General features: G+C 51.9%; 1 protein-coding gene across 1 annotated transcript; it reads left to right on the forward strand.

Annotated features, from left to right (window-relative positions):
* The first annotated feature begins 4,695 nt into the window (after positions 1-4,695).
* ABCB9 (ATP binding cassette subfamily B member 9) lies at positions 4,696-18,473 on the forward strand. Its single transcript, XM_017814485.1, has 12 exons — positions 4,696-4,765; positions 6,319-7,009; positions 7,366-7,480; positions 8,365-8,495; positions 9,688-9,893; positions 10,805-11,002; positions 12,567-12,695; positions 14,212-14,400; positions 14,958-15,131; positions 16,476-16,635; positions 16,730-16,866; positions 18,034-18,473. Exons 2-12 carry the CDS (start codon positions 6,397-6,399, stop codon positions 18,355-18,357), a joined length of 2,376 nt encoding a protein of 791 aa, XP_017669974.1. The 5' UTR covers positions 4,696-4,765; positions 6,319-6,396; the 3' UTR covers positions 18,358-18,473.
* Positions 18,474-24,228: the final 5,755 nt, after the last annotated feature.

The raw sequence follows: 24,228 nt of genomic DNA on the forward strand, positions 1-24,228 counted from the left end.
CCTTCTACAGGAGAGACCATGCAGTGCCTCTCAGTTGCTCTTTATAGGAGAGCCTGTTATCCTCGTTACAGGGAGGGGAGAAAGAAGCAGAAGTGGCTCTCCGAGTAGCCCCGAGGCCAAGAGAGCTGTGCCCCAGTTCTCTGCAGGAGCTTTAAAGCCATTCCCTCATTCCTCCTGGAAAGTGTTCATTTTGCATTCACATGGCACATGCCACCACGTGACATTGTCCTTGTGGAAAACTCACAGGGCCAGTGGAGATTTGCATTCAGAGCAAGAAACTTCTCTTGCTTCTCCTGCTGCCCTATCATTCAAAGGCAGACAGGCTTGGCTGGTTTGGAACAGATGGAGCCAGCAGACCCCTCTCTGCTCGTGGGGAAGTGGGGTCACGCCAGCCTCATTAGCACCAGCCCCACTGGAGGGTCTCTGTCCCTTTCATATCCCATTTGCATCCATGAAGAGCAAAATCCTCTGGCTCTGCCTCAGCTGATGGAATAAAACCAGTTGTGTGTCCTCTTCTTGTTCAGGTTTGGTGCATCCAAGAACATTTACACCAGTCAGAGCTGGGACTTCTGTGAGGAGGTAGGTCAGGGGCTGGGTGGTTCAGGGAGAAGCCACGTGACCTGCAGCAGGTTTTTTGGGCAGCAGGTCCTGAAGGCAGAGTTGCAATGTGCCATGTAGTGGGGGTGAGGAGCTGATGGTGCCTTATCCTTGTCCCAGCCCTGTTGGGAGTGGGAGGTGATTTGCCAGGTGATTTTCACCCTGGCAGGGATTTAAGGCAGTGGTTCTGTGGTGCAAGACCTCCAGCCTCTCTGCTGAGAAGGAAAGGTCCTGTGAGACCATGTGCATGAGATCCTGCCCTACCCTGGGATTAACCCAGCTTCACAGTGCTGTGGAAAGCTTCAGGTGTAGAAACAGTCGTTGCAAAACCTTTTCTCCGGCTCTAAATTTTCTGGAGAGCTGTTTGTGCTGCGCAGCATCCCCTGGCATGGGGAGGGGGCCGTGGGGGCTGTGGAGGCTGCTGTGGTGCTGATGGGCCGTGTTCTCCGGCGGGCCTGGCCCTGCCTTTGCAGGTCAGCCGGCAGCTGTGCGAGCACTGGAACATCTCACAGGTCCTCACCCCTGCAGACCCCACTGACAGCCTGGATGACCCCAGTGCTGAGGTGCTCAGGTCCTCCATCTGCAACATGGTGAACGAGAAGCCCAGTGAGTGGGACGCCCACCTGGACCCCGTGCTCTTCCATTTCCGCACCTCGGTCAACTCGGCCACCAAGTACAGCCCCTTCTTCCTCATGTTCAACAGATACGTGTGCCTGTCCTCAGAGGTAACTGCTCGGCCCAGGAGAGTCTGGCAGGAGGTTTGTCACTGGCGTGGTTACAGAGTAACACCCAAATCTGTACCTTGCAGGTGGATTTTGTCAAGGACTCTAAAGAGCAGGGGTCTGGTAAAGCCGACGGCCTCCCACCCTTCACAGCCACGGTGCAGGAGCAGCAGAACATGGTGAAAGAAATTGTAAGTTTTGTGGTGCCTTGAAATCATTTTGCGGCCAAGTCCAGGGCAGGCCTGAGAGGAGAGGTGGCAGGTGGCACCTCGATGTGGTCCAAGGGCAGCAGGAGCAGAGCTGGACCCTCTGAGGCAGCACCACAGGGAAGCTGGTGGTGTTGCTGCTCAGAGGTGGGTGATGAAAGACGAGGGACTGGCTTTCCCCATCAAGAGCTGTGTCCCAGCCTGCCCAGCTCTTTGCCTTGTAATCTGCATCTCAAATCAGCCAAGGGAGTCCCTCCTCAGGCGGGGACAAGGAGCCTTCAGGGACACGCTGTGTAATTACAAAGGTTAAAAGAAACCCTGCCTCAAAATGGGAGGAGTTTGGGGCTGCCATGAGGACTACTGGGCCAGTGGGCAAGGAGAAACAAGGTCACCATTCACTTCCTGACTGTCTCTGACATGCTGAGTGACCTTGGACGGCTTGTTTAGTCTCTCTGTTTCTTGGTTTCCTAACTTAAAAAATTACCTCAGTGTCCCCTGTAAAGGGCTTGGTGAGCCATGTGCCAAAAAATCACAGGCAGGGCTCAAGTACTTTGTTTGCTCAGTCATTTCTTACACTCAGGCAGGGTTATGTGGTTCTCTGTGAATCACCTGGACTGTGATTCTTCTTGCCAGGGAATAACAGGAGTAATATGGGGCAGGAGGCAAGAGGCCTGGGAGCTGAATATGTGGGATCCATTCCCAGCTGATCCCTTTGGCAGCTCAGGCTCACTAGCTTGGCTCCCTTGTGAAATGGAGATGCACATTGTGGCACAGGGCAGGGAGAGCTCTGTCCTTTCCATGAGGGAACTGTTGGGGGTCAGTGACTCACCTGCAGCCAGGCCGGGATTGGGGCTGTCACTGACAGAAGGTGATAAAGTTCCCTGTGGCTCTGTGGCACTCCAACCTAGATCCCCTTCTGCCCTCTACTGATGGAGAACTAGCGGCTCCCCTGAGCACGGCCGTGGAATTGCAACTGTTTAACATGAGGTCTCCTGCTGGTTTGGGGTTGGTGAGAACAAGGCTGGAAAGCCCTTGCTCAGTCCCTCCGTTGCCCCTGGGTGTATCCAGCTGTGGCACAGCCTCTGCTCACCCAGCAGAGCTCTGCACTGGCTCTCACTCACTCTGAGCATCTCTGATGAGGAGAGACTGTGGGAACTGGGCCTGGTTAGTCTAGAGAAGAGAGGACTGAGAGGGGATCTCATCAATCCAAGCAAACATCTCCAAGAGGTGTCAGAGGATGGTGCCAGACTTTTTCAGTGGTACCAGTGACAGGAAAATGAGCAATGGCCATAAACTAAAACATAAGTTCCACCTCAACCCGAGGAAGAACTTTCCATGGAGGGTGGCAGAGCACTGGAACTAACTGGGGAGGTCATGGAGTCTCCCTCTCTGGAGACATCCCACACCCACCTGGACATGGTCCTGTGTCACCTGCTCCAGGTGACCCTGCCTTGGCAGGGGGGTTGGACTGGATGATCTCCAGAGGTCCCTTCCAACTCTGTGATTCTTTTATTCACCAGCTATGTGAGACAGAGTTGAGCTGATTTTGTGTGACACCTCAAAGCCCAACCTGTGCAATCCTCTTTCCAGGTGATTGCCAACATGACCACGGCCTACAACCGGGAGCGGAAGAGCATAAAGAGGAAAAGTCGGGGCCTGCCCTCTCTTGCCTTCAAAGTGGAGGACAACATGTTTGGGGGCAGCACTGCCAGCTCCCTGAAGAAACTGAAGAAGGGCCAGTTTGTGTCGTTCCAGATCGAGACAGTCCTGCCCCCCGAGCAGAGCTTGTCCAGCGGGAAGAAAACCAGTTAGTCCCGGGAGCTCTTCGGGGGTCCTGCGGCGCCGGGGACAGCACGGACTGTCCCCAGGTTTGTGGCTGCCTGGGAGTGCAGGGTGCAGACATGCCTGCTCTGTCCTGGGAGAGAGGAAGGGGAAGGTTCAGACAAGGGTGTCTGTTCAGTCCCTTCCCGAGGTTTGCCCTTGGGCCATCCCTCTGACTGAGGGAGGTGGCACCATCCTCGTTTAGGTTTGGCAGGGAGAGACTCAGTCCTGCCAAAAAGCTCCACCTTGACTGTGGCTTGGAAGTTGCCCTTTGGGAGTAATTGCACCAAAGCCTGGGAGTGATGTGGGTGCACATGGGAAGAGAATCAGAAACCAGACCCAGCTTAGCCACGGACAATGTTTCCTAGAGCTTAAAAGTGTCATCCCCACTGTCAGCCTGAGCTGGAAGAGTCACTCCAGGTCTGACTGTGTTCCCAGTGGATGTGGGAAGGGCATGAAGTGAGCTTTTTTTTTTTTTTTAGTTTTAAGCACTTATTAGCAGAAATAAAACCAACAGTAAAAAGTGATATTTATATTTTTGGTTATCCAGGCAGGTTTCCTTTGTAACCTCTCCAGAAACGGAGTGAACTCCAGGAATCCTGAAGTCTGTTCTGTGCTAGTGAAGGTTATAGGGGTGTTTTTAAGCTCAGCACTCCAAAACCACAAGGGAAGTTTGGGATAATAACACCGCCCTGCCCCTCTGTCACCTATATAGCCCACCTGGATGCACAGTTGCTGCCCAGGGAGGAGCACTTCCATCCTTCCGGAGCTAGAGTGGGAGATGAAGGGGAAAAATAATTTACAAGCTGGATTTCTTGGGTTTAATTGTGAAATAATTTATAAGCTGGATTTCTTGAAACTGGATCCCTCTGTGTTAGGGGTTAATTAAACCCCTGTCAAGCCCCTATTTAGGGGTTAATTAAACCCCTGATGAGCCTCTATTTAAGGGTTAATTAAACTCCTGTCGAGCCCCTATTTAAGAATTAATTTAAAACATGATCTTGACCCTTTGTCCTGGTTGCTTTTAAAGCCAGGTCGTGTGTTGTATTTTCCCCTCTCTGCTGCAGAAATGAGATAAAACCAATAAAATCATATAAAAATTTTAAAATGGATATATTTTTGGGGAGGGAAAAAAAAAGCCCTTCTCTGGAGGTGGGGGGAATTCTGGAGTTGCCCTTGTTGCGTCGGGGCAAGGTTTACCCGCGCAGGGCCGTGGTGGGGGAACCCGATCCCCCAATTTTGGGGCTCTCCCTGCTCGGTGGATCCGTGGGCGGGGCCGGGGCCGCGCCGCAGGAGGGGGCGGGGCCTCGTGGGCGCGGCCACCGCCAAGGCCACGCCCCCCACCGACCTTGTTCCCGGGACGCGGCGCCGCCGGGTCCGACCGAGCTGATCCCACTGATCCCGCTGATCCCCCCGCCGGTAAGACCCGTCCGGCCGCGCCGGGGCTGAGCTGCCCCTGCGCTGCAAAGGGGGGAGCCGTGTGTGCGTGTCCGTGGGATGGCGGGCACGGCCCTTCCCAGGCGTGTTCCCCCTCTCCCGTGGGAGCATATCCTGCGGGGGGAAGCCGGGGTGCGGCCGGGGACCTTGGCCGGCTCCAGCTCGGGATCTTGGGACGCGGCTGCGGGTGGTGGAGAGCTGCGGTGGCCGCCTCCTCCTCCTCCTCCTCCTCCTCCTGCTCCAGCGGGCCGGATCCGCGCAGCTTTGCAGCGGATGGCAGCAGCGAGCACCCTGGGAAGCGTGTCCTGCTCCTCCCTGGCATCGCTGCTCTGCTTCCCCTCCATCCTTCCTTCCCTCCCCACCCCACAACCCCCCGTGCTTTCCCCAGATTGCAGCCTCTGCCCCGTTTTCCTCCACTCTTTAGCTTTTCGTCCCACTTGCCCGCCCACCGAGCCGCTCTCGGCCAAGGGCGCTGCTCGTCCAGCGCCAAGGGCTGCCCTTCTCCCCGAGGTTTGGTTTTTGGGGGGCTGCGGTCACACAGGGTGGAGCGTGGCCGGCACATGGCACCCCCCTGTACCGCGCCTTCCGCACTGTGCACCGTCATGAGCTGCTTACCCAGCACAAATCTGAGGATCAGGTACCTCCCTCGTGCCAACGCGTGGCACCTCTGGGCATGGCACCGGAGCAGGTGAGACGCTCCCTGTTCTTAGAGGGCTTAGAGCAAGTCGAGCTTTTCGCTCTTTGCCGTGTCCGTTCAGGCCCTGCCCCACCATCGCTGCTGCTGGACAGACCCCCCGGGCGGCAGCAAAGGCAGCGTCCCGCCCCAGAGCCTTCCTCTCCCACAGGATGCAGCTGTGGAATTCCAACCCCTTTTTAATTTCCTCTTGGGATTTTTGTTGTGTCACTGAACTGCACCCGGACTGTACAGTGAGTTTCATGGGCTACCCTGAGTTAATATCCAAAGGGGGCTGGGGACTAGAAGGTGTGACAAGCTGCTGTATCTGTGGTTTATTCAGGTTTTGATCAGGGGAATCCATTACAAAGCTGAGCTGCTCTTCCTTCTGCTTTCCTGCGGTTTTGATTGCTCACTTTTAGCTTTGTCCTGGGAAGGGTGGGAAGGGACTCTGGGATCATGAATAACCGAGTTTAACACCTACCCGGCTCCGTAGCGCAGAACACGTGGGTTGCACAGATGGCATGGCAGCACCCGACTGCTGGGGACCGCCCGGCTGGCCCTGCAGCCACCACAGCAAACAGGGACAAATATTCCCACTGAGAAGTGCAGATTTCTGCTTTGGGATTCAGGATGGGTGAAGGCATCTGGGAGGGAAGTTTGTCTTGGTTTGTACTGCTCACTTTATGAAATACCTTGGAGTGTCTGCAGCAGGGAAGGGGAGGAAGGAACAGATTAGAGGTGTCTGAGGTCAAGATGGGTGGGTGGGGAGCTGGCACGGTTGTCCCCCCATCCTGCTGCCCTTTCCTCATCACCTCTCTGGGGTGAATAACAACCCCATCCCACTATTCTCTCCCCACAGCGGAGGTCAACATGCCCACATCCTTCCCGTGCTAGGGCTGCCCCCCCACCTGGGTGCCCCCCCGTCCCAGTGCCAAGGATGCGGGCCTGGAAGGCGGTGGCCAGCACGCTGGCGCTCAGCGGGGCCGACGTGGCGGTCACCACCCTGCTCTACACCCACGGCCAGGGAGGCCGGAACGTCCTGCAGGACCTGCGACACTTCAACATCTTCAACTCGCTGCTGGACATCTGGGGGGGCTGCCTGTACCGCAGCTGTGTGCTCCTGGGGGCCGCCATCGGCGTGGCCACCAACACTGCCTATGGCCCCCGGCGCCTCAAGGCGTCACGGACCTTCATCGCCGTTGTCTGCCTCCTCATGGGCATCTACATGATGGTGAAGCTGCTGCTCTACTCGGAGGTGCGGAAGACCATCCGGGACCCCTGGTTCTGGGGGCTCTTTGCCTGGACCTACGTGGCGCTGGCGGCCACCTTCGGGCTGTGGCAGCTGCTGGCCTGTGTCACCTCGTCCCGCGAGGCGCTGGGGCCCGGCTCCGAGTCCCGCGCCGAGGTGGAGGAGAGCTGTGATGGGGGTGTCCCGAGGGACAAGCGGGAAGAGGCAGCCGGTCCCACCATCCATAAGCTGCTGTCCTACACCAAGCCGGATGCCTTCTTCCTGGGTGTTGCCTCCTTCTTCCTCGTCGTGGCCGCGCTGGGTGAGTGAAGGGACCCAGGGGGGCCATGGTGTGCTCCCATGCTCACCAGGAGGGAAGGAACCATGGTGCTGTGTCTTGGAAGCACCCCAGGATTGCTTTTTTGGGGCTGCTGGGTGGCACATCCTGCACGGGCTGGATAAAATATGCAGTGGGGCAAAAAAATGCTATAGGGGATAAAATACACTGAGAGTGCAACACTCCCACGTGCCATTAAGGGCTGCACCTCCTGAGACATCTCATGTGATGACTGATATCTCCATCGTGGGGATGGGGTTGTCAGAGTTGGGAATACAGGTCCTGTGCCAGTCCTGTGCTGCAGTGGGGCTGAATCTCCATGTCCTGTGCTTGTCTGGCAGGAGAGACCTTCCTGCCCTATTACACGGGGCTGGCCATTGACGGCATCGTGGTGCAGAAGAGCATGGACCGGTTCTCCACGGCAGTGCTGGTCATGTCGCTGCTCGCTATAGGAAGGTAATCGCAGGGGCTGGGTCTGACCATGACAAGGAGGAGTTTGGGGTTTTCCCACAGGCGCTTGTGGTGGTGGTGGGCACAGGCAGCCACTCCACCATGCTGCTACCAGACCCCAGGGGTGCACTTCGATGTGTCTGCACTGTCACGGCACAGAGAGGCCAGTCACAAGGCCTTTGTGTAGCTCTTTCTGTCCATCTACTGGTGGTGGGGGAGCAAGAACAGACAGAGAGAACAGGGAATGAATTCCCCAGGTGTAAGAGTAGAAGACCCTTCTGGAAGATTTTACTATGAGAACATTAGGGTTTTTCGCTTAAGAAAGCTTTCCTGCCTGGAAGAGGCATCTTTCCCTTGAGGCAGTTTTAGCTGTTTTCTCCTCCTGCATTCCAGAGAAACTCTCTCTGGTATGAGAAGAAGATAAGTCTTTGCAGACGTGCGTGAAGGCCCCACAGAGGGGGGGCCAGGGATGGTAAAAGCCCTGAGAAGAACAGGGGTCGTGTCTTTCCCCAGGACCTGGTGTTCGAAACACCATTAAGATTAACATTTTGTAAGTCCAGTGTTCTCCACTTTGTAAATAAATTTTCCTACAGTCCTCCCACTGCCTGGCATTTCAGGGGTACCTGTGTGTTATCTCACTTCACGCTGGGGAATGCTGTCCCGGCAGCTCTGTGTTCCCTCCCAGAGCTCATCACTCCCAGGGTTAGGACCAGCTACCGCTGTGCTGGTGGCACCCAGGAGGGGTGTGGGCTGGTTTAGCTGTGGCTTCCCCAGGTGCCAAGTGGTGCCAGCACAGCACTGCCCAAGCCCTTGGCCCGGCGTGGGGGCGTGTGTGTTGCTGAGAGCGGTCTCGTGTCCACTGGTCTATAACGTTTCTTATCTGCAATTAGCTCATTTGCCGCAGGTATCCGGGGCGGCGTTTTCACGCTCATATTTGCAAGGCTGAACATCCGCCTTCGCAACTGCCTCTTCAGGTCGCTGGTGTCTCAGGAGATGAGTTTCTTTGATGAGAATCGCACAGGTTGGTTCCTCTCTCCCCTCTGGATTTGCTCTAACCCCTCTATTCCGTCCTGGAATTTTTGCCCTTGGCTTGCCCAACCCGCGTGCAGCAGATCATGGGCAGCCAGAGGCAGCACCCGAGTGCTCGTGTTTAGAAATAGAGGCAGAAAGCTCTTCCCTTTTGGTTGCTTCCCACTGTGGGGCTGGGACAGCACCCTGGGGATATCCCATTGCCATGATCAGCCTGATATCCAGCAGTCCTGGGGCTGACATGCTCATCTCCAGTCATCCCCAAAACACCTACTTTCCTCCTCCTGTACCTCAGTCAGTCTCTCCTAGTCAGCCACTCTCCAGCTCTGCTCCAGGCACCGAAAACCTTGGATGTGTGAAGCTTGCTGGGTGTGCTTGTTGCTTTCCCTGCTCGAAGTTCAGTGCTGTCCCAGGCCATGCCACTCTGGTGTGGTCCCAGCCCACTGTAACTTTCACACATTTAATTTTGTCTCAGCGGTATTTTTAGTTTTGAGGCTGTTGCCATATTTAGCAGTGACTGCAAAGTGCTTTGATAGCTGAGGACAGCAGAGATGTTATTGTAAGTGGGATATGGGTAACCCTGGACTTACACAAAAGCATGGGAATTCAGCTGGACTCAAACACAGGCCAAGTATTTAGGAACTCAGGCTGGCTGTAACACTCAGCTCCACCAAAAGGCATCACCAGAGCTTCACCCCTTAGTAGCTGGACCCATGTCCTCAGGTCCCTTGGGTCAACTCCAGGCTGTGGGGCACATGGCTAAACCCAAACAGCCATCTCCAAAGCCCCATCGTGCTCCACAGGGCGCCCTGAGCCTGGCCCTGGCTGGTCCTGCCAAGAGGGCAGGATGACCTGCTGCCCATCTGCCTGCCCACAGGGTGCTCTCCAGCACAGGGTGCTACCAAAGTCCCCGTTGCTGTCCTGCAGCCATCCTTGGTGACCCAGGGATGTGCCTTCAGGTGCATTTCCTGTCCCTTGTGCATGCAGCTCCTGTGTTCTGCTTCGCATCCACAGCAGTGGAGGGTTGCTCCCCTTCCGTGCCACCCTTCAGACCCCCAGTGAGGGGCTGGTTGAATGGGGAGCTCCATCTGGCCCCTGGCAGGGGACATGGGACCAGTGAGGCAGTGACCTACGGTGATGACACGTCCCCTCTCTCCCCTTTCCCCAACCCCTCGCTGCTGCAGGGGACGTCATCTCCCGCCTGACGTCGGACACTACCATCGTGAGTGACTTGGTCTCCCAGAACATCAACATCTTCCTGCGCAATGTGGTGAAGGCCACAGGGGTGATCTTCTTCATGTTCAGCCTCTCCTGGAAGCTCTCACTCGTCACCTTCATGGGCTTCCCCATCATCATGCTGGTGTCTGATGTCTATGGGAAGTACTACCAGGTAGGCAGGAGCAGCTGGCATTGCCATGGTGTGTCACAACTCTGGGCTGTTCCCCACTGTGAGGCTGTCATGGAGGCTGTGGGTGGATTTGGAGCTGGTGGGAGTGATGCTGGAGTGCTTTGCTGCCAGCAGTGGGAGCAGGAAGGCAGCATTAAATTTGTGTGGGCAGACAGGCATAGCCTGGGCTCTTACCTTGCTTCATGCTCAGGAGTGGAAGCATCTCAGATCTGACAGGAGAGGGGGTTTGGCTGTAGGATGTCCTGTGTGCACCTGCCTATCCTCGTGCAACCTTTCCTTTCTTTTGGAGTGACTTGGTGGGAGTTAATGCAGTGCTGAGCTCCCTCCCTCTGCCTGGGACTGGTGTGGGCCAAGAACTGTCCCCCTTGGCCAATGCCATGTCCCATGGACCATGTGAGTCCTGCACTGCTGCTCCCTGTGTCAGCTGTCGGTGCTTTCCACTGTGCACAGGTACTGCCAAAACAGTCCTCAGGTACTGCCTCACCCAGGCATGGCCCCTTCATGGGACCAGCACTCGTGGGAGGAGTGGATATGAAGTCTCCAGACCTGTCCCTGACTTGGAAACTCCTTGGAAGAGTTCCTGGGCCAGAGCCCTTCAGGACACTGGGAGCAGCAGCTCTGCCAGGCTTCCCAAGTGGCCCTGGACATGGCACTTTACCTCCTGCAGCCCAGATGCCTTGGGGAGAGCACAATGAATCTGCTCTCCTCCTGACACATTCCAGGTTCTGAAGTGTGGGATATATCCCAGTGCTCATCCTTCTTGCCCATGGCCTTGAAAAATGTCACTGTGCTGCCTTTTCCCGAGCCCAGCAGAGCCTGGGGCAAGCAGGGAGATTTGTCATGGGCATCCTGGCACCTGCTGAGCCCCTTCTGCCTCCCCTTGCTCCCTGCAGAAGCTCTCCAAGGATGTGCAGAGCGCCCTGGCCAAGGCCAACAACACGGCCGAGGAGACCATCTCTGCCATGAAGACCGTCCGCAGTTTCGCCAACGAGGAGACGGAGGCGAACGTGTACTGGCAGAAGCTGCAGCAGGTTTACAAGCTCAACAAGAGGGAGGCCTTGGCTTACACCTACTATGTCTGGTCCAGCGGGGTAGGTGTTCCCTACACGGGGCTTGGGATGGGCAGGAGAGTTGCTTCAGATCCCAGAATGCACGTGGCACGTGCACGTGGTTCTCCTCCGCTTTCAGGGATCCACCTCCAGCGATCCTCTGTCTCTTTGTTATTATTATTTTCACACATCAAAAAATTATATCCCCTTCCACCTCGGGGCAGCGTTGTGTTGTTCCACCGACCTGCCTGTTTTCTCCTGGAAATGGGAATATAATTGATAAAGTGCTCAAGGTCGTGGAAAAGCCCGTGGCTCGGTGGTGCTGCATTGCGTTCCTGTGCCAGCTCATCCCCGGGGCTCCGGCTGGGAACAGCCGCCGCGTTGGTTGAGCTCCTGCTCGGGATTGGAGCTTCTCCGCGTGTGGGTGGTGGCAGGGGGAGGCTGCTGGGCTTTGGCTTTGGGCTTTTTTTTTTCCCTGCAAAATGCTTTTTCACCATTCAAGACCAGATGGTTTGGGACTTCTCCTGCACTGGCTGTTAACTAAGGCTGTGCAAAATCCCCGTGTGAGGCTGCCCTTATCTCTGCACGTTCAAGGATGGAAGTAGTCTCTGATGATGGGTTTGTGAGTTATGGTGCTCTCATGCAGCTGTGGGAGGCTTTATGGCTTCCCAAGTCTGGAAGCAAAATTGGAGCATTATTGGCATTGTTTCTGGGCTCCAGGTGAAGCCAGAGCGTGAACTGGGTCAGCACAGATCCTGACAAGGCTAAGGCGGCAAAACCCCTCAAAAACTGCTGCTGCAGGGCTCACATAGAAAGAAGCTGATGGATTTAACACAGCCCTGGTAAAGTCTTTCTTGGAGGGAACACAGGATCCTAAGGTCACCTCATGGAGAAAGGAATTTTTTTCCCCAGTATTTTTATCTGTGTGAATTTACAGCCTGTGCTGCAAATGTCACACAGGGCACCAGGGCATCGCTGCTTTTCGGAGTGCCCGGGCAGATGGAACAAAACCAGCTGAATAAAAGCAGGGGCTGGTATTTGTCATATGAGAGCTCATCTGTCTCCCTTCTAGAGTAGGTGGAACCCCCCCACTGATTTCAGACGAGAGCTGAGGTTATCCTTCAGGGACTTGTACACACAAGGAGGATAGTTCTGCATTAACTCTTGGCTTGATTTTGTGTTCTAAATTAAAAGTGTGTCATGCTCATATAAGAGAAGGTTTATTTTAGCGGTGAGGTGAGTGCATTCCTTGGATAATTTGAGCGTTGATTATTATCCTTGAGGACCTTAGTCCAAGAGAGAAGTTCATGAGATACTCTGTTATTTCAGATAAATTCTCCCTCCTTGGCTGTTATCCCTCTGGACTTCTGTTTTGTTGAAAGATGCCAGCCCAGCTCCCTAAATCAGCCTTTGTACTTGAGTTGTTTCTCCCTTCTCATATACATACTCATTGCTTAGGGTTGTCAGCTGTGCTGTCAGGGATCCTCAGCTCAGGGCTCAAAGAATAAATGTTAGCATGTGAATCATGGGCTGTTGTGTGAGTAATTACAAACACACCAAAATATCAGTTGTCCCTGCTGATTTGGGGGTGTTTTCTTGCTTTCAGCTGACCCTCCTGGTGGTCCAGGTCAGCATCCTTTACTACGGCGGGCACCTCGTGATCTCAGGGCAAATGACAAGTGGAAACCTGATATCCTTCATCATTTACGAGTTTGTCTTGGGAGATTGCATGGAGGTGAGTCTGTTTTTTCACAGAATCATGGAATGGTTTGGGTTGGAAGGGACCCTAAAGCTCATCTAATTACAAACTCCCTGCCGCAGGCAGGGACACCTTCTACTATCCCAGGTTGCTCCAAACCCTGTCCAACCTGGCCTTGAACACTTGGAGGGATGGGGCAGCCACAGCTTCTCTGGGCAACCTGTGCCAGGGCCTTACCACCCTCTGGGCTACTCCATGTCAAGCTGATGTTTGTCTCAGAAGGTCCCAGGGCAGTTGCAGGTCTAGATCCAGACCTGTGACACATTTCCTTGGTGCTCTGGCATCACCAGAGTGGGGATTCTCCCCTCTGCTCCCCATTCCTCTCCTGCTGTGGCCTCACCACCTTAATGTTCCTGAAGCAGCTTGTCCCCCAAAAAGGCAGCTGGGACCAGAGGGGTCAGGCTGGCCCTGCTGAAGGGCAGAGTCCTGGCTGCCTCCCAACCCCATTTCCTGGCATGAAGGATGCAGGGATTACAAAGCTGCCTGTTATATTTCAGGCTTCATTAAAAACTTAATTATATTACTTTTTTTTCCCTGTCCCTGGAATAGGCTGCAAGCTGCTGCGCTGGCAGAGCTTTAGCAAGATGGGACTGTGGGTGGGATGGTAGAGCCCACCCAGGGCTGCCTTCCCCTCACAGAGGCGTAAGCTTAGCTAATCCAGGCAGAAATGATCCAGTTGAGGTTTCCTCACAGCCAAGAGTGGTTTTGGTGGTGCTTCAGCCTCTGTGTAGGGGCAGAGCAGAGCTGGAGGCAGCTCACCCAGCTCTCACCATCTGTTTGGAAGCCTGCAGGCTCTGGAGGTGCTGTCAGGCTGTGGCTTTGGTGTGGATTTCATTTGGTCTGGTTTTTTTTCCCCCTCCCGATGGGAGGGGCAGTTGCAGTACAAACTGTTCTGCAGCTCTGGGTTTAATATTGAAATTTCCAACGTGGGGTTTATTCCAGGGAAGCCAGTGTCAGCATGCAGAAGTTGTAGTTGGGAGACGGTGATGGTGAATCCCCTAGGACCATATTCCAGCCTTACCAGCTGCCAGGCACTTGTCTAGAAGAGCCTAGCCTGGAGCTGCTCTGCACTTGAGATGTGTGCTGGGGAAGGAGCAGAACCCTCTGGGGGCTGGTCTGTGAACTCTGTTCAGCCATTGCACTAGGGAGCTGCCAGTCTTGAGCAAAAAGAGATGAGGGGAGGATTTTGTTGAAGTTTGGGTCATGTATCTCCCAGCACACGTCTTCTCTTCCCAACCCATGTGTTTCCTTCTTCTGTTACCCTCCCAGTGTGCCCATGCACAAAACCCCCTTAGATGTCCTTTTCCCTGGATTGCCCATATATCCCCTCCATATCCTGCAGAGGAGGAAGAGTTTTCTTTTGCTATGTCTGATGACTGTAGTCAATGTGAGGTGAGAGAAGACTTGGGAATGCTTCAACCTTTCTCCTTACCAGTAGCACTGACTGACTTCTCCATCACATGGGTCTCACTGTTGCCCCCTTCCCTTCCAGTCCATCGGCTCCGTGTACAGCGGGCTGATGCAGGGGGTGGGAGCTGCTGAGAAGGTGTTTGAGTTCATCGACCGCAAGCCCACGATGGTGCATGACGGGTCCCTGGCCCCGGATCACGTGGATGGCAAGGTGGAGTTCAGGAACGTGACGTTTTCCTACCGCACTCGCTCCGCGACGCAGGTCCTCCAGGTGAGCCCCGCGGGCGCCGCGCGCTCCCACCACGTGCTGCTTCTCCGCCACGGCCATAACTGATCCCCAGCCCTTGGGAAGTGTCAGCTGCCTGATGGAGATACGTCAAGGCAGGCTCAACACATGCTGGAAAACAGCTTAAAAGGAACAGCGGGTGTTTCGGGCCAGCCTTCCTTACAAGGAATGAGATTTATCAATAAAGCCCTTGTTCCCCGCTCAGGCATTAAACATGTCAGCGTGGTACAGGGCTCTGTGCCAAGCTGCCTCGGACTGTTTCCGTGGGAGAGGAGCTGGGATCATGGGAAGGGGGAGGCAGCAAAGAGGTTAGTTTGCTTTGCAGTTTTTAGAGGACCTGCTACATCAGCAGGCGAATTTGATGCAATTTGGAGGCTTTTTGCTTCCTCAGAGCCAGGAGAAATGGCTGATGTGGCACATCACCGAGGTAGAGGGTCACCGTGGCCAGATTTTGGCTACTTTTCTAGTGTAGTGGCCAAACTGCTGCCCCAGGAGCCTGGGAAGAGCCCAGACCTGAGCACGCTCTCCCATCCATGTTGCAGAACGTGTCCTTCACCCTCCACCCTGGCAAAGTGACGGCACTGGTGGGTCCTTCAGGGAGTGGGAAGAGCTCCTGTGTCAACATCCTGGAGAACTTCTACCCTCTGCAAGACGGGCAGGTGCTGCTGGACGGGCGTCCCATTAACATGTACGATCACAAGTACCTGCACTCCGTGGTACGAGCGACTGATACGTGTATTTTAGCTACACCCGTGCTCAGAGGGGATGGATGGCAGTGCTGCATGTTGCTTTGGATTTGATCTGCCAACTTCTGAAGTGTCCAGAAAGCTGGAGGCTGGAGGTGGTCCAGGAAGCGAATTCAGATAATTTGTGGGGGTGGAAGCAAAAGGGATGGAGTGGTTTCATGGGGAGGGGGAAGCCTTCCAAAAACAGAACAAAAAACATGGTTTGTTTTATATTTTTTGGCCGATGCAGTAGAAATATGTTTTTGGTTGTTGGATTAATTATCATCTAAATTGGGTTTGGGAAAAGAGTTTTTGCATTCCTCCAGCGCTTTCTACCTTTAAGATCTTAAAGTAATTCTCAGCTCAGGGGGAGTTAAACCTCTTGGGATCCTGGCAGCAGCTGGAGCACCAGAGGGGCTGGGTGGTTTGCCTTGGAGAGGGGTCCGGGCCCCTCAGCTCTGGCCTGTGTGTCAGCACAGATCAGCCTTCATCTCTGCAAGTAACTGCCTCCTTTGTTTGCCCCCAGAGCAAATGGCCTCACCAGTCAGCAGGAAAACCTGAAAACAATTGATCAGAGACAGGCTGGAAAGCCAAAGTCAGTGTGACTAATTTACATTCCCTGCCCGTACAGAGGGAAAATCAAAAGACGAGCTAATCTTTCAGTTTGGAAAGCCTGGTGTGGTGTTAGGGGCATGGGGAGAAGTCAATTAAAATATGACCGTGTCCCCCTGGCTCTTTTCCTGCCCAGTTCTGAGCAATAGTTTGGAGGGTTTGATTTATTCCAATATCAAGGGTTTGCTAAAGCAGACTGAATATGAGAGTGAGCTGCAATGGCTGTAAGGCAGGACAGAGAGGCTGTTGCTAAGCAATTAATGAATTGCAGCAGTTATGTCCCAAATTTGCTAATTTGGGATTAAAAAATTCAAGAGGGCTCATTCACATGGCCCAAGCAGGATCAATGGCCTGCAAGAGCCTGGGAGTGGATCTCTCCAGCCTGATTTGTCCCAGCAACTGGTTTTCCATTTTGGAAAGAGCAAACAGTGACAGGAAGGACAGGTCTGGATCAAAAACACAGCAGGGTCTTGAAGGGGGAAGCCCATCCCAAGTGCCAACGTACCACCATTGCACAAAGTTTCTTCCCTGCAAAATGACTTCCCAGCAGGTGATGCAAACTGGGCACCCCATCATTAGCATCCTCACATTGAGGCACTTCTATATCTTGGTTAATGGCTCTTCTATATCTTTATCTTGGTCCTTACTCAACAGGGAGAAATGCCGATGCTGCGCGGTGCGTCTCCTGCTCCTGACGCCCTGCTCTTCCCTTCCTTTCTGCAGATCTCCCTGGTGAGCCAGGAGCCCGTGCTGTTTGCCCGCTCCATTGCAGATAATATTTCATATGGCTTAACTTCAGCCTCCTTCGAGTCAGTGGTTCAGGCTGCCCAGAAGGCCAATGCACACACCTTCATCACGGAGCTCCAGGACGGCTACCACACAGGTACCAAAGTCGTCACAGCTCCATCCCAACGCGGTGCCTGGCAGCTGAACTTGGTTTTTGTTTTGACCCCTTCTTCTCTCTCTTGACCCAACAGAAGCAGGTGAGAAAGGGGCTCAGCTGTCAGGTGGCCAGAAGCAGAGAGTGGCAATTGCCAGGGCCTTGATCCGAGCCCCTCCCATCCTAATCCTGGATGAAGCCACGAGCGCGCTGGATGCAGAGAGCGAACACGCGGTGAGTGGGTGACTGGGATGTTTGGGCCAAAGAGACAGTCTGGGTTTGGAGGAAAGACTGTAGCTTCAATTTCCAGCCTGTGGACAAGCTTAGTCTTGACATGGTGCAGTCAGAGGGTGGAGTAAGATGCTAATTCCTTAGCAGGAATTTGCTTCCAACATTGTTGTAGTCACCAAGAAGGGAATAATCTCATGCTCACAGCAGCCAATGCCTGACAAACTTGATGAGATACAGGGTTCTCTGCTGATTTTTTTAAATGTGGAAAGTGTTAATTGGCATACAGAGACTCTGTGCAGCCTTTTAGGGCAGGATACAGAGGAAGACCCTAAAAAATGATGCTGTAGCAAGGACAGTAGGACTCCCTAAACTCAAATCCCAGCCGAGGCACCAAGGAAGCCACATGTACAGGAAAGGCCCTGAGCTTCCTGTGAACTGGGCTCTGAGCTTCCTGTGAACACATCCCACCATCCAGCTGGGATGTGACAACCAAACAGCTCTACCAGCAGCAGTTTGGCCTCACTGACGTAATGACACAAGGGAAGGCCTGTTCAAGGCTGGGGTTTAAGGATGTGTCTCCCGGTCCTGGAGGACAAGTGCTGCTGACCCATGGTGTGGGGCAGCGTGAGCATCTGACCTGGAGCAGCTCACAGGTCCTCAGACGTATGTGGTGTCTGATGCCAGCCCAGGACTGGTTTTTGGCTACCCAGGGGTATCAGTGTGACATGTGCCCAGTGCCAACCTGCCTGCCTTTAGACTTCAGTGCCATTGTATGTAAGCTGGAAAAGAACTCTTTTGCTTTGCCTTGATACGCTGAGGAAATAGCCTCACTTTTCTGAACAGCTGCATTTACCAGGGATCAGCTTCCTGCAGTCCATGCCAGCACCACATGGCCTCCAAATCTGGGGCCCAGTTCTAACAAGGACCCAGCTGGCAGGATCAGACCTGTGTGCACAGCACACCTGGCAGGACTGACACGGCCTTTTGGGCTGCAGCCGGGAGCTGAGATGGACGCGCTGGTTCTGGCAGTGCTGCAGGGAGCTCTGTGTCCTCTGCGTGGCCACAGAGCAAACCTCCTGTCCAGAGGTTTCTGAACACAGACCACAAAGCTGCTGTTCTCCCGCAGCAGAGCCAGTGCTGCTCAGGCACTAACGCCTTTTCTCCCCACAGATTCAGCAGGCAATTTACGGCGACTTGCAGAACCACACGGTGCTTGTCATCGCTCACAGGCTGAGCACTGTGGAGAGGGCACACAACATCATTGTGCTGGACAAGGGCCGCGTGGTGCAGCAGGGCTCGCACAAGGAGCTGATGGAAGAAGGAGGCCTTTATTCCAAGCTGGTCCAGAGACAGATCCTGGGGCTGGAGGGGGGCGGCACGGACAGTCGCCAGCCTGCAGCCCGGGGGGATTCTTCCAAGGAGGAAGAGTTCAGGATAGACCATTCCCTGCCTGCCGTGGCACAGGACGATTACAACAGCACGGCCCACAAGTGAGGGGCCGGAGGCTCGGACGCTCCCTGGACGCTGAGATGGAGGCGGTTGGTGCCCTGCAGAACACACCGTGCCCTCACCCCGCGTGTCACACACCCAAACACACACCACAGACCCAGACACACCATAGAGCTTCCTGCAGCGCAGTCTGTGCCAGCTGGGAAAACAGGGAAAACCCGAGGGAGCTGGGTCTTTAGCAATTCTCAGCTTCTACTCAGCTTCTTCTCAGTTTCTACTGGGTTTCTTTTCTTACTACCAGTAATTCCTCTTGACTGGGACTTTTCTCCCATTGATATGCATGTGTAACTGCTATTAACTGTAATGGATGTTAAATGCATGCGTGGAGGGGAAGGTTGGAAACCCCTTCAGGAATTTCAGGGGGTGGCTTTTGTGGCTGGATAGAAAAAAACCGTGACTGTAAAACAAGGTCCTGCTCCCGCTATCAATCTATGGGGCTAATCCAAAGTTGGCTGAAGTCTTCAGGGAGTTCCCTTTGGCTTTGGCAAAAACTGGATCACTCCCATGGAGCTGAATGCCGGGAGAGTTTTGCACTGAGTGCCTGCAGGCTCAGGCTCCCAACCATTGCTGCTGAGCTTGTATCATGTATTATCCACCCTTGCTGGGACAAGCCAGGGGACTGGAGGCAGATATTACTTTCAGATTTGCTCTTGGTGCTTGGTGGGTGTTTGTTTTTAAGGATGAAACATTTTACCATAACTGGGTTAGGTTTTGGGGCTTGGGGTTTTTTGGTTCGATTTGTTTGTTGTTTTTTAATGTAATTTGTATGCACTGTGCAATGTCTGTCTGGCTCCAGCATCCACTGAAAATTGGTCTGTTATCTCAGAATTTTTTTTTAACTCACAACCCTGGTGCTGGTTTGAGAAAAACACTGCTGAAGACAGGCATAAAACACTAAAAGACAGCACTTTATAAATCCCACCAAAGCTTTGTTCAGCTTCAGGCCATGCCAGCAACTTCACTGCATGGGAAATCGGTACAGTCACTTTCCTTGAAGTCCAACTTCAGCTGCCTGAACTTTATAATGTGTTTCTTTGACTATAATTTATTTTAGTATGAGGGATAGAAAGAAATGTGTTACTCCTAGCCCTTTGGGGTAATGGCTCTGGCTTTGTAGTGTTGCCCTGCTATAGACCGGTGAAAAATCCTATGCAGCCAGGTAGATACTGTTGAAAAAAATAGCATTTCTAGGGGAACACTGACTTCAGACTCTGCATAGTTAAGAAATTCTCTCAAGCACTTTAGCTCTCATGTTTTCTGATACTTGAATGCTGCTGCATTTTCATTTTCAGCGGGTTTGCATTTTTGTTATTGGCGATGTTTTGTTTTCATTTAGTGATGTTTTACAAACTCTAAATTTAGTGTCCTTGAGGAGGGATGCTCAAAGAATAAAATACTACCTCTGCCACTCAACGTTGAGCTCCTGTAGTGGGGGTGGTTTTCTGTATTCTGGATTTTCAAGGTGATGTTCATCTGAGACCACGGCTGAATGCAGGTGCACCCCACACGTGTTCTGGCTCCCTTGCAGGGAATGACAAGAGGAACCTGCAGAGAACAAGGTATGTAAAAGACTTCAGTATCTGATAATGACTGTGAGCCCAGCAGTTGGTATAACCCATTGAATAACTCGTTTTCATCCCAGATCCCCTTCAGAGTCAGTCTCACATGGAAGGACAGGCAGTCTAACCCATTCTCAAAGCACAGCACTTCATGACTGGAATCTTTTCAGCTGCTTGCTTTTGTGATATGATAAAAATCTGTGCCTCAGAAGAAGAACAAGATGTCTTTTTGTCTTCCCTCCCTCTGCTTAGGAAATCTCTGTGCCACTCTGAACTCCTCAATTCACCCCTTCAGTAAATGGCCATGTGTTCCTGCTTGATGAAAATTTGTGCTGTGGGTATGAGGAGGTTGGGGGTTTCACCCAGTGCTGGCAGGCAAGTGATTAATTGTGCATTTTTATCAGTACCTGGGAGGAGAATGTGGCCACCGGTTTGTGGAAGTGGAATTAATTTCTGCTTAATTGAAAAACTCGGGGGAAAAAACAAATTTGATTACCTGGGAACTAGGGAAGCCAACTCACCCTAGGAAGTGCTGGTAGGACAATGCTCATTAGTACAGGAGATGCCAGGAAAGAGAATTTGATTGTATCCTGTGTGTCCCTCCCAGACAGTGCTGCAAAAAGGGAACTGGAGCATACAGATTCGTTTTATTGCAAAGACTACAGTGAATTTCAGAAAGGGAACCCTGCTCCCCAAGCCTGTTGTGAGGATAATCCCAGCATTGTATTCCCAGGTCAGGTCCAAACAGCAACAACTGAAATGACACATTGGAAACAGCAGATTGTCTCTGCTGGTGGCACCAGTCCAAGCTGATAACAGGGCCTGACTTTGTTCATTGCCACAGGTGATGAATTCTTTCTTCTGCATCCACAGAACTCAAGGCTACTTTTCCATTGAGCCTCTCATCTGGTGGCACAAACAGGTCCTTTTATGGCGCTGTTGGTGTGTGACAAGTGGATCTGCCTGTGTGCTAAAGCCATGAGGGTTTTCTTATGGCTTTGGAAGATGGGCGGGAGCTCCACACACCACTGGGGATCCAGCAGCACTAACCTAATGCAGATATTTCTGCTGGCCAAGTACAAACCCTGAAACTGTAGAGAAAATCCTGCTTTTCTAAATCATTCCTACTATGACTTCTTTTTGAAGTGAAAATCAGGGTCAGAGATGCCCATTAGCGAGACTAAACCTGGCAGTAAAGATGTGCTTCCCCCAGTGCAGGAGTGGGAATTGCTCCAGTGCTGGAACATGAGCTGCTTCCTGGAGCTGCCCAGTCCCTTGGGCCTGGCTGCCTGTGGGCAGTCTGTGTTTCAGGCTCTTCTGGAAACACAGCCACTGTTCCCTCTGAAACCCTAAACTGTAGTATTTTGTGGCTGTGGCTTTGCCCAGAGTTGACATTTACAGGGGAACATAAACAAAATCAGTTCAAGAGCTTCTCCCTATCTCTTCTAGAGATAAAAAGTTTCTTCTCAAAGGGAAGAGTCTTCACAGGGAACTTGCACAAGTTCATCTGAAACCTTAATTTGGGGGCACAGCTTGAAGACTGTCATGGCAGAACTGCAAACAATTTGAAAGCACAATTGATTGCAAAGGTTGACTGTACATTCTGTGGCAGGTTGTTTTCCTCACTATTAATAAGCTCTAACCATTCCCTGTAATAGGCATAACCACAGCTTTATTTGATTTAAACATCAGAGAACACTATCCAAGATGAAATTCAAGAGCAGATCCTACAGTCCCAGCGATTCCCCTGGGATATGTATTTACCTTTGCACAGGCAGGGTCTGTGGCTGACTGACACAGTAAATGAGAACACGGTGATGGAAAAAACACAGCTGTGTTTATTCCAACAACTTGTCCCCTGGCACACCAACCTCTGCCTCAATAAGCAACTGTGTGTGTGTCAGTGGCTGAGCTTTCTAGGCCTTCAGCAGGTCTGGAAATACCACAAGCAAACAGACAGAGTGTTTCTAGCTTAGGTTCAGAGACGTGTCTTAGTCTGGGGTGGAAAAATAGTATCTGCCTCTTCTACTCCAGCTTCACTGTGAGCTTAAGGCAAAGCAAATATGTGCAGGTACCTCAACCTGCTCCTCCCACCTGTAGCTCCCTGAAAGGAAGGAGTACAGCACAAACACTTAATTCCTGCTCTCTCTCAGACAGCAGATCTCTCAAACAGGAGGGCTGTTTCTCTCCCAGAATGCTGAATATGCAGGTCATTTCCATGTGTGAGGGAATCTGGATTGTGAAATCTAAACAGAATTATGGGCTGTAATTATTATATAGAAGGAAGTTAAATTGCAAATAAGCCTGAAAACTTATCTGTACATTAAGCAACCAGACTAATAGGGGTTAATATGCACCAAAGATTAGATTTGCAAATTCAATGTGTATGTAACCAACCAGTTTTTCCAGGAAAAGAAAATAAGTTGTGAAGGTGACTTGTAAAATATGTCTGAATCTAATAAATATGCATGAGTACAGTGCTACTGACCATAAAAGGATATGAGGTAGCAGAAAGAAATCCAAGAGCAAGTTTAAATAGGAAAAAAAATCTAACATCCTATTTAAACTAGTTTGGATGCTAGTTCTCCCCAAGACTGAAACCTGAGTCCTTATTCACCATGACATGGTTTCCACTGTAATCTTCCCAATTTTTTAATTCAATTTCTCCTGTAATAAGAAATCTTGACTTCTGTACTTTGTCTGCTTACAATTTTAATGTTCTTGAATGCTGTCACCCTTCAAAAGAATTTCAGCAAAGGCAAATAGGAACTAGGGCTGGAGAGATGATAAATCTCAGCCTGCAGCACTGCAATATTTGATAATCCCTGTAGTCCAAAATCCTGCTTTAAATCTGCAATCCTTCATATTCTGTCCAAGTGATGTGCTGTCACAAAACCTTTATGTTTCATGAAGACTGGGGAATGGGAAGGCACTCTCCTATCTGTCCAAATAGAAAATATAATTATATAAAAGCAGCTGAACCCTATCTTGGCTCAACCTCAGCTCCTTTTCTAGACAACTGGAGAACTCAATCACATGCGGTTGCTGATCAAAGTCCTTGAAAGCAGACCAGGTTTTTAATGTAGACTCCTCTCCAAAATCCCCAGAACCCAAATTATCTACACAGGAAGAAGTGGGATTTTCAGTGTATGTTGTACTTGAGCACAAATGAGTTATGTTCTTCCAGTGCATTTTGGGAGAACTTCGTTGTTCTGCATTATGGAGCTTCTAATTTTAATACAGATTAGCATTGGCTAATTCAAATAATCCAGTCTTTGATGTCCAGAGCAGTAAACTTCCACCAACCCTATGCAACATTAGCAAAAATTAAAGAAAAGCTCCTTAGGTGACTCTAAACCATCTTTCCCAACAGCATATTGACAATACAATTATTATCACTCTGTAGTGCCCTCCACCAGAGATTCTCACTCACAACAGCTCTGTGTGTTCAGTGTGAACTTTTATATTATTCAGTGTGAACTTTTCCTCTCCACTCTCACCTGCAACTGAGCAGTTATTATTCCTCTTTTTAAGTAAAAGGCACCATAGTTGAGAGAAGCTGAGAGCTCCACTCAGGATCACACAGCAAGGCAGTGGTAAAACTAGATTTACAACACGAAGCTGAGTCAGACTCTTCTAAACCACACTCCCCCCAAACCATTTATTTAGCTGTGGTATGAAGTTCAAATCACCAACGTTCCTGGGAAGAAAGGACTTCTTTTAATCCCTCAACTAATCCCTCTGTTTGTGTGTGTATCTAAATGTGTGTTTGCATGTACAGATTTACAACAGGTTTAACAGAAAACTGTGACACTGTCTGTTTGCTGGGCATGTGCAAATACGGGGTATGTGGTATCATGTTGGCAGGGTGACTATCTGCTGGTTTTAAATAACCAGGTCGGGCTGTAGTGACTGTGCAAAGCCATGTCACTGCCTGAGGGCACAGCTGCTGACTCACCTGGAGCACAGCACATACCTGCAACAGGCAGGTGTGTTCAGGTGGATGAGTGAACGCATGCCCATATCTCTAATCACCTTCTCCCCACCCTCAGCAAGCTCAGCTCAGCTTCCTGCTGCACAAACTCTGTGCTCTTACATCCTTCTGAGTACACTCTGTTTGCATCAGGGCTGTAGAGTGAGCAGCCAGAAGGCCTGGAAGGCTTCCTCTAGCAGGGTCACCTTGTTAGCCGTTATTACCTGTGGATAATAATGACAAAGAGGGCTTCTGGGGTGGGGGGAGAGGTGTGGGGAACCGAGTTTAATTATAGGACAAAAGAACAGCCATAAAGCTGTCACA

Source organism: Lepidothrix coronata, unplaced genomic scaffold (assembly GCF_001604755.1).
Source record: "Lepidothrix coronata isolate B3197 unplaced genomic scaffold, Lepidothrix_coronata-1.0 Scaffold44, whole genome shotgun sequence".
Taxonomy (NCBI): Eukaryota; Metazoa; Chordata; class Aves; order Passeriformes; family Pipridae; genus Lepidothrix; species Lepidothrix coronata.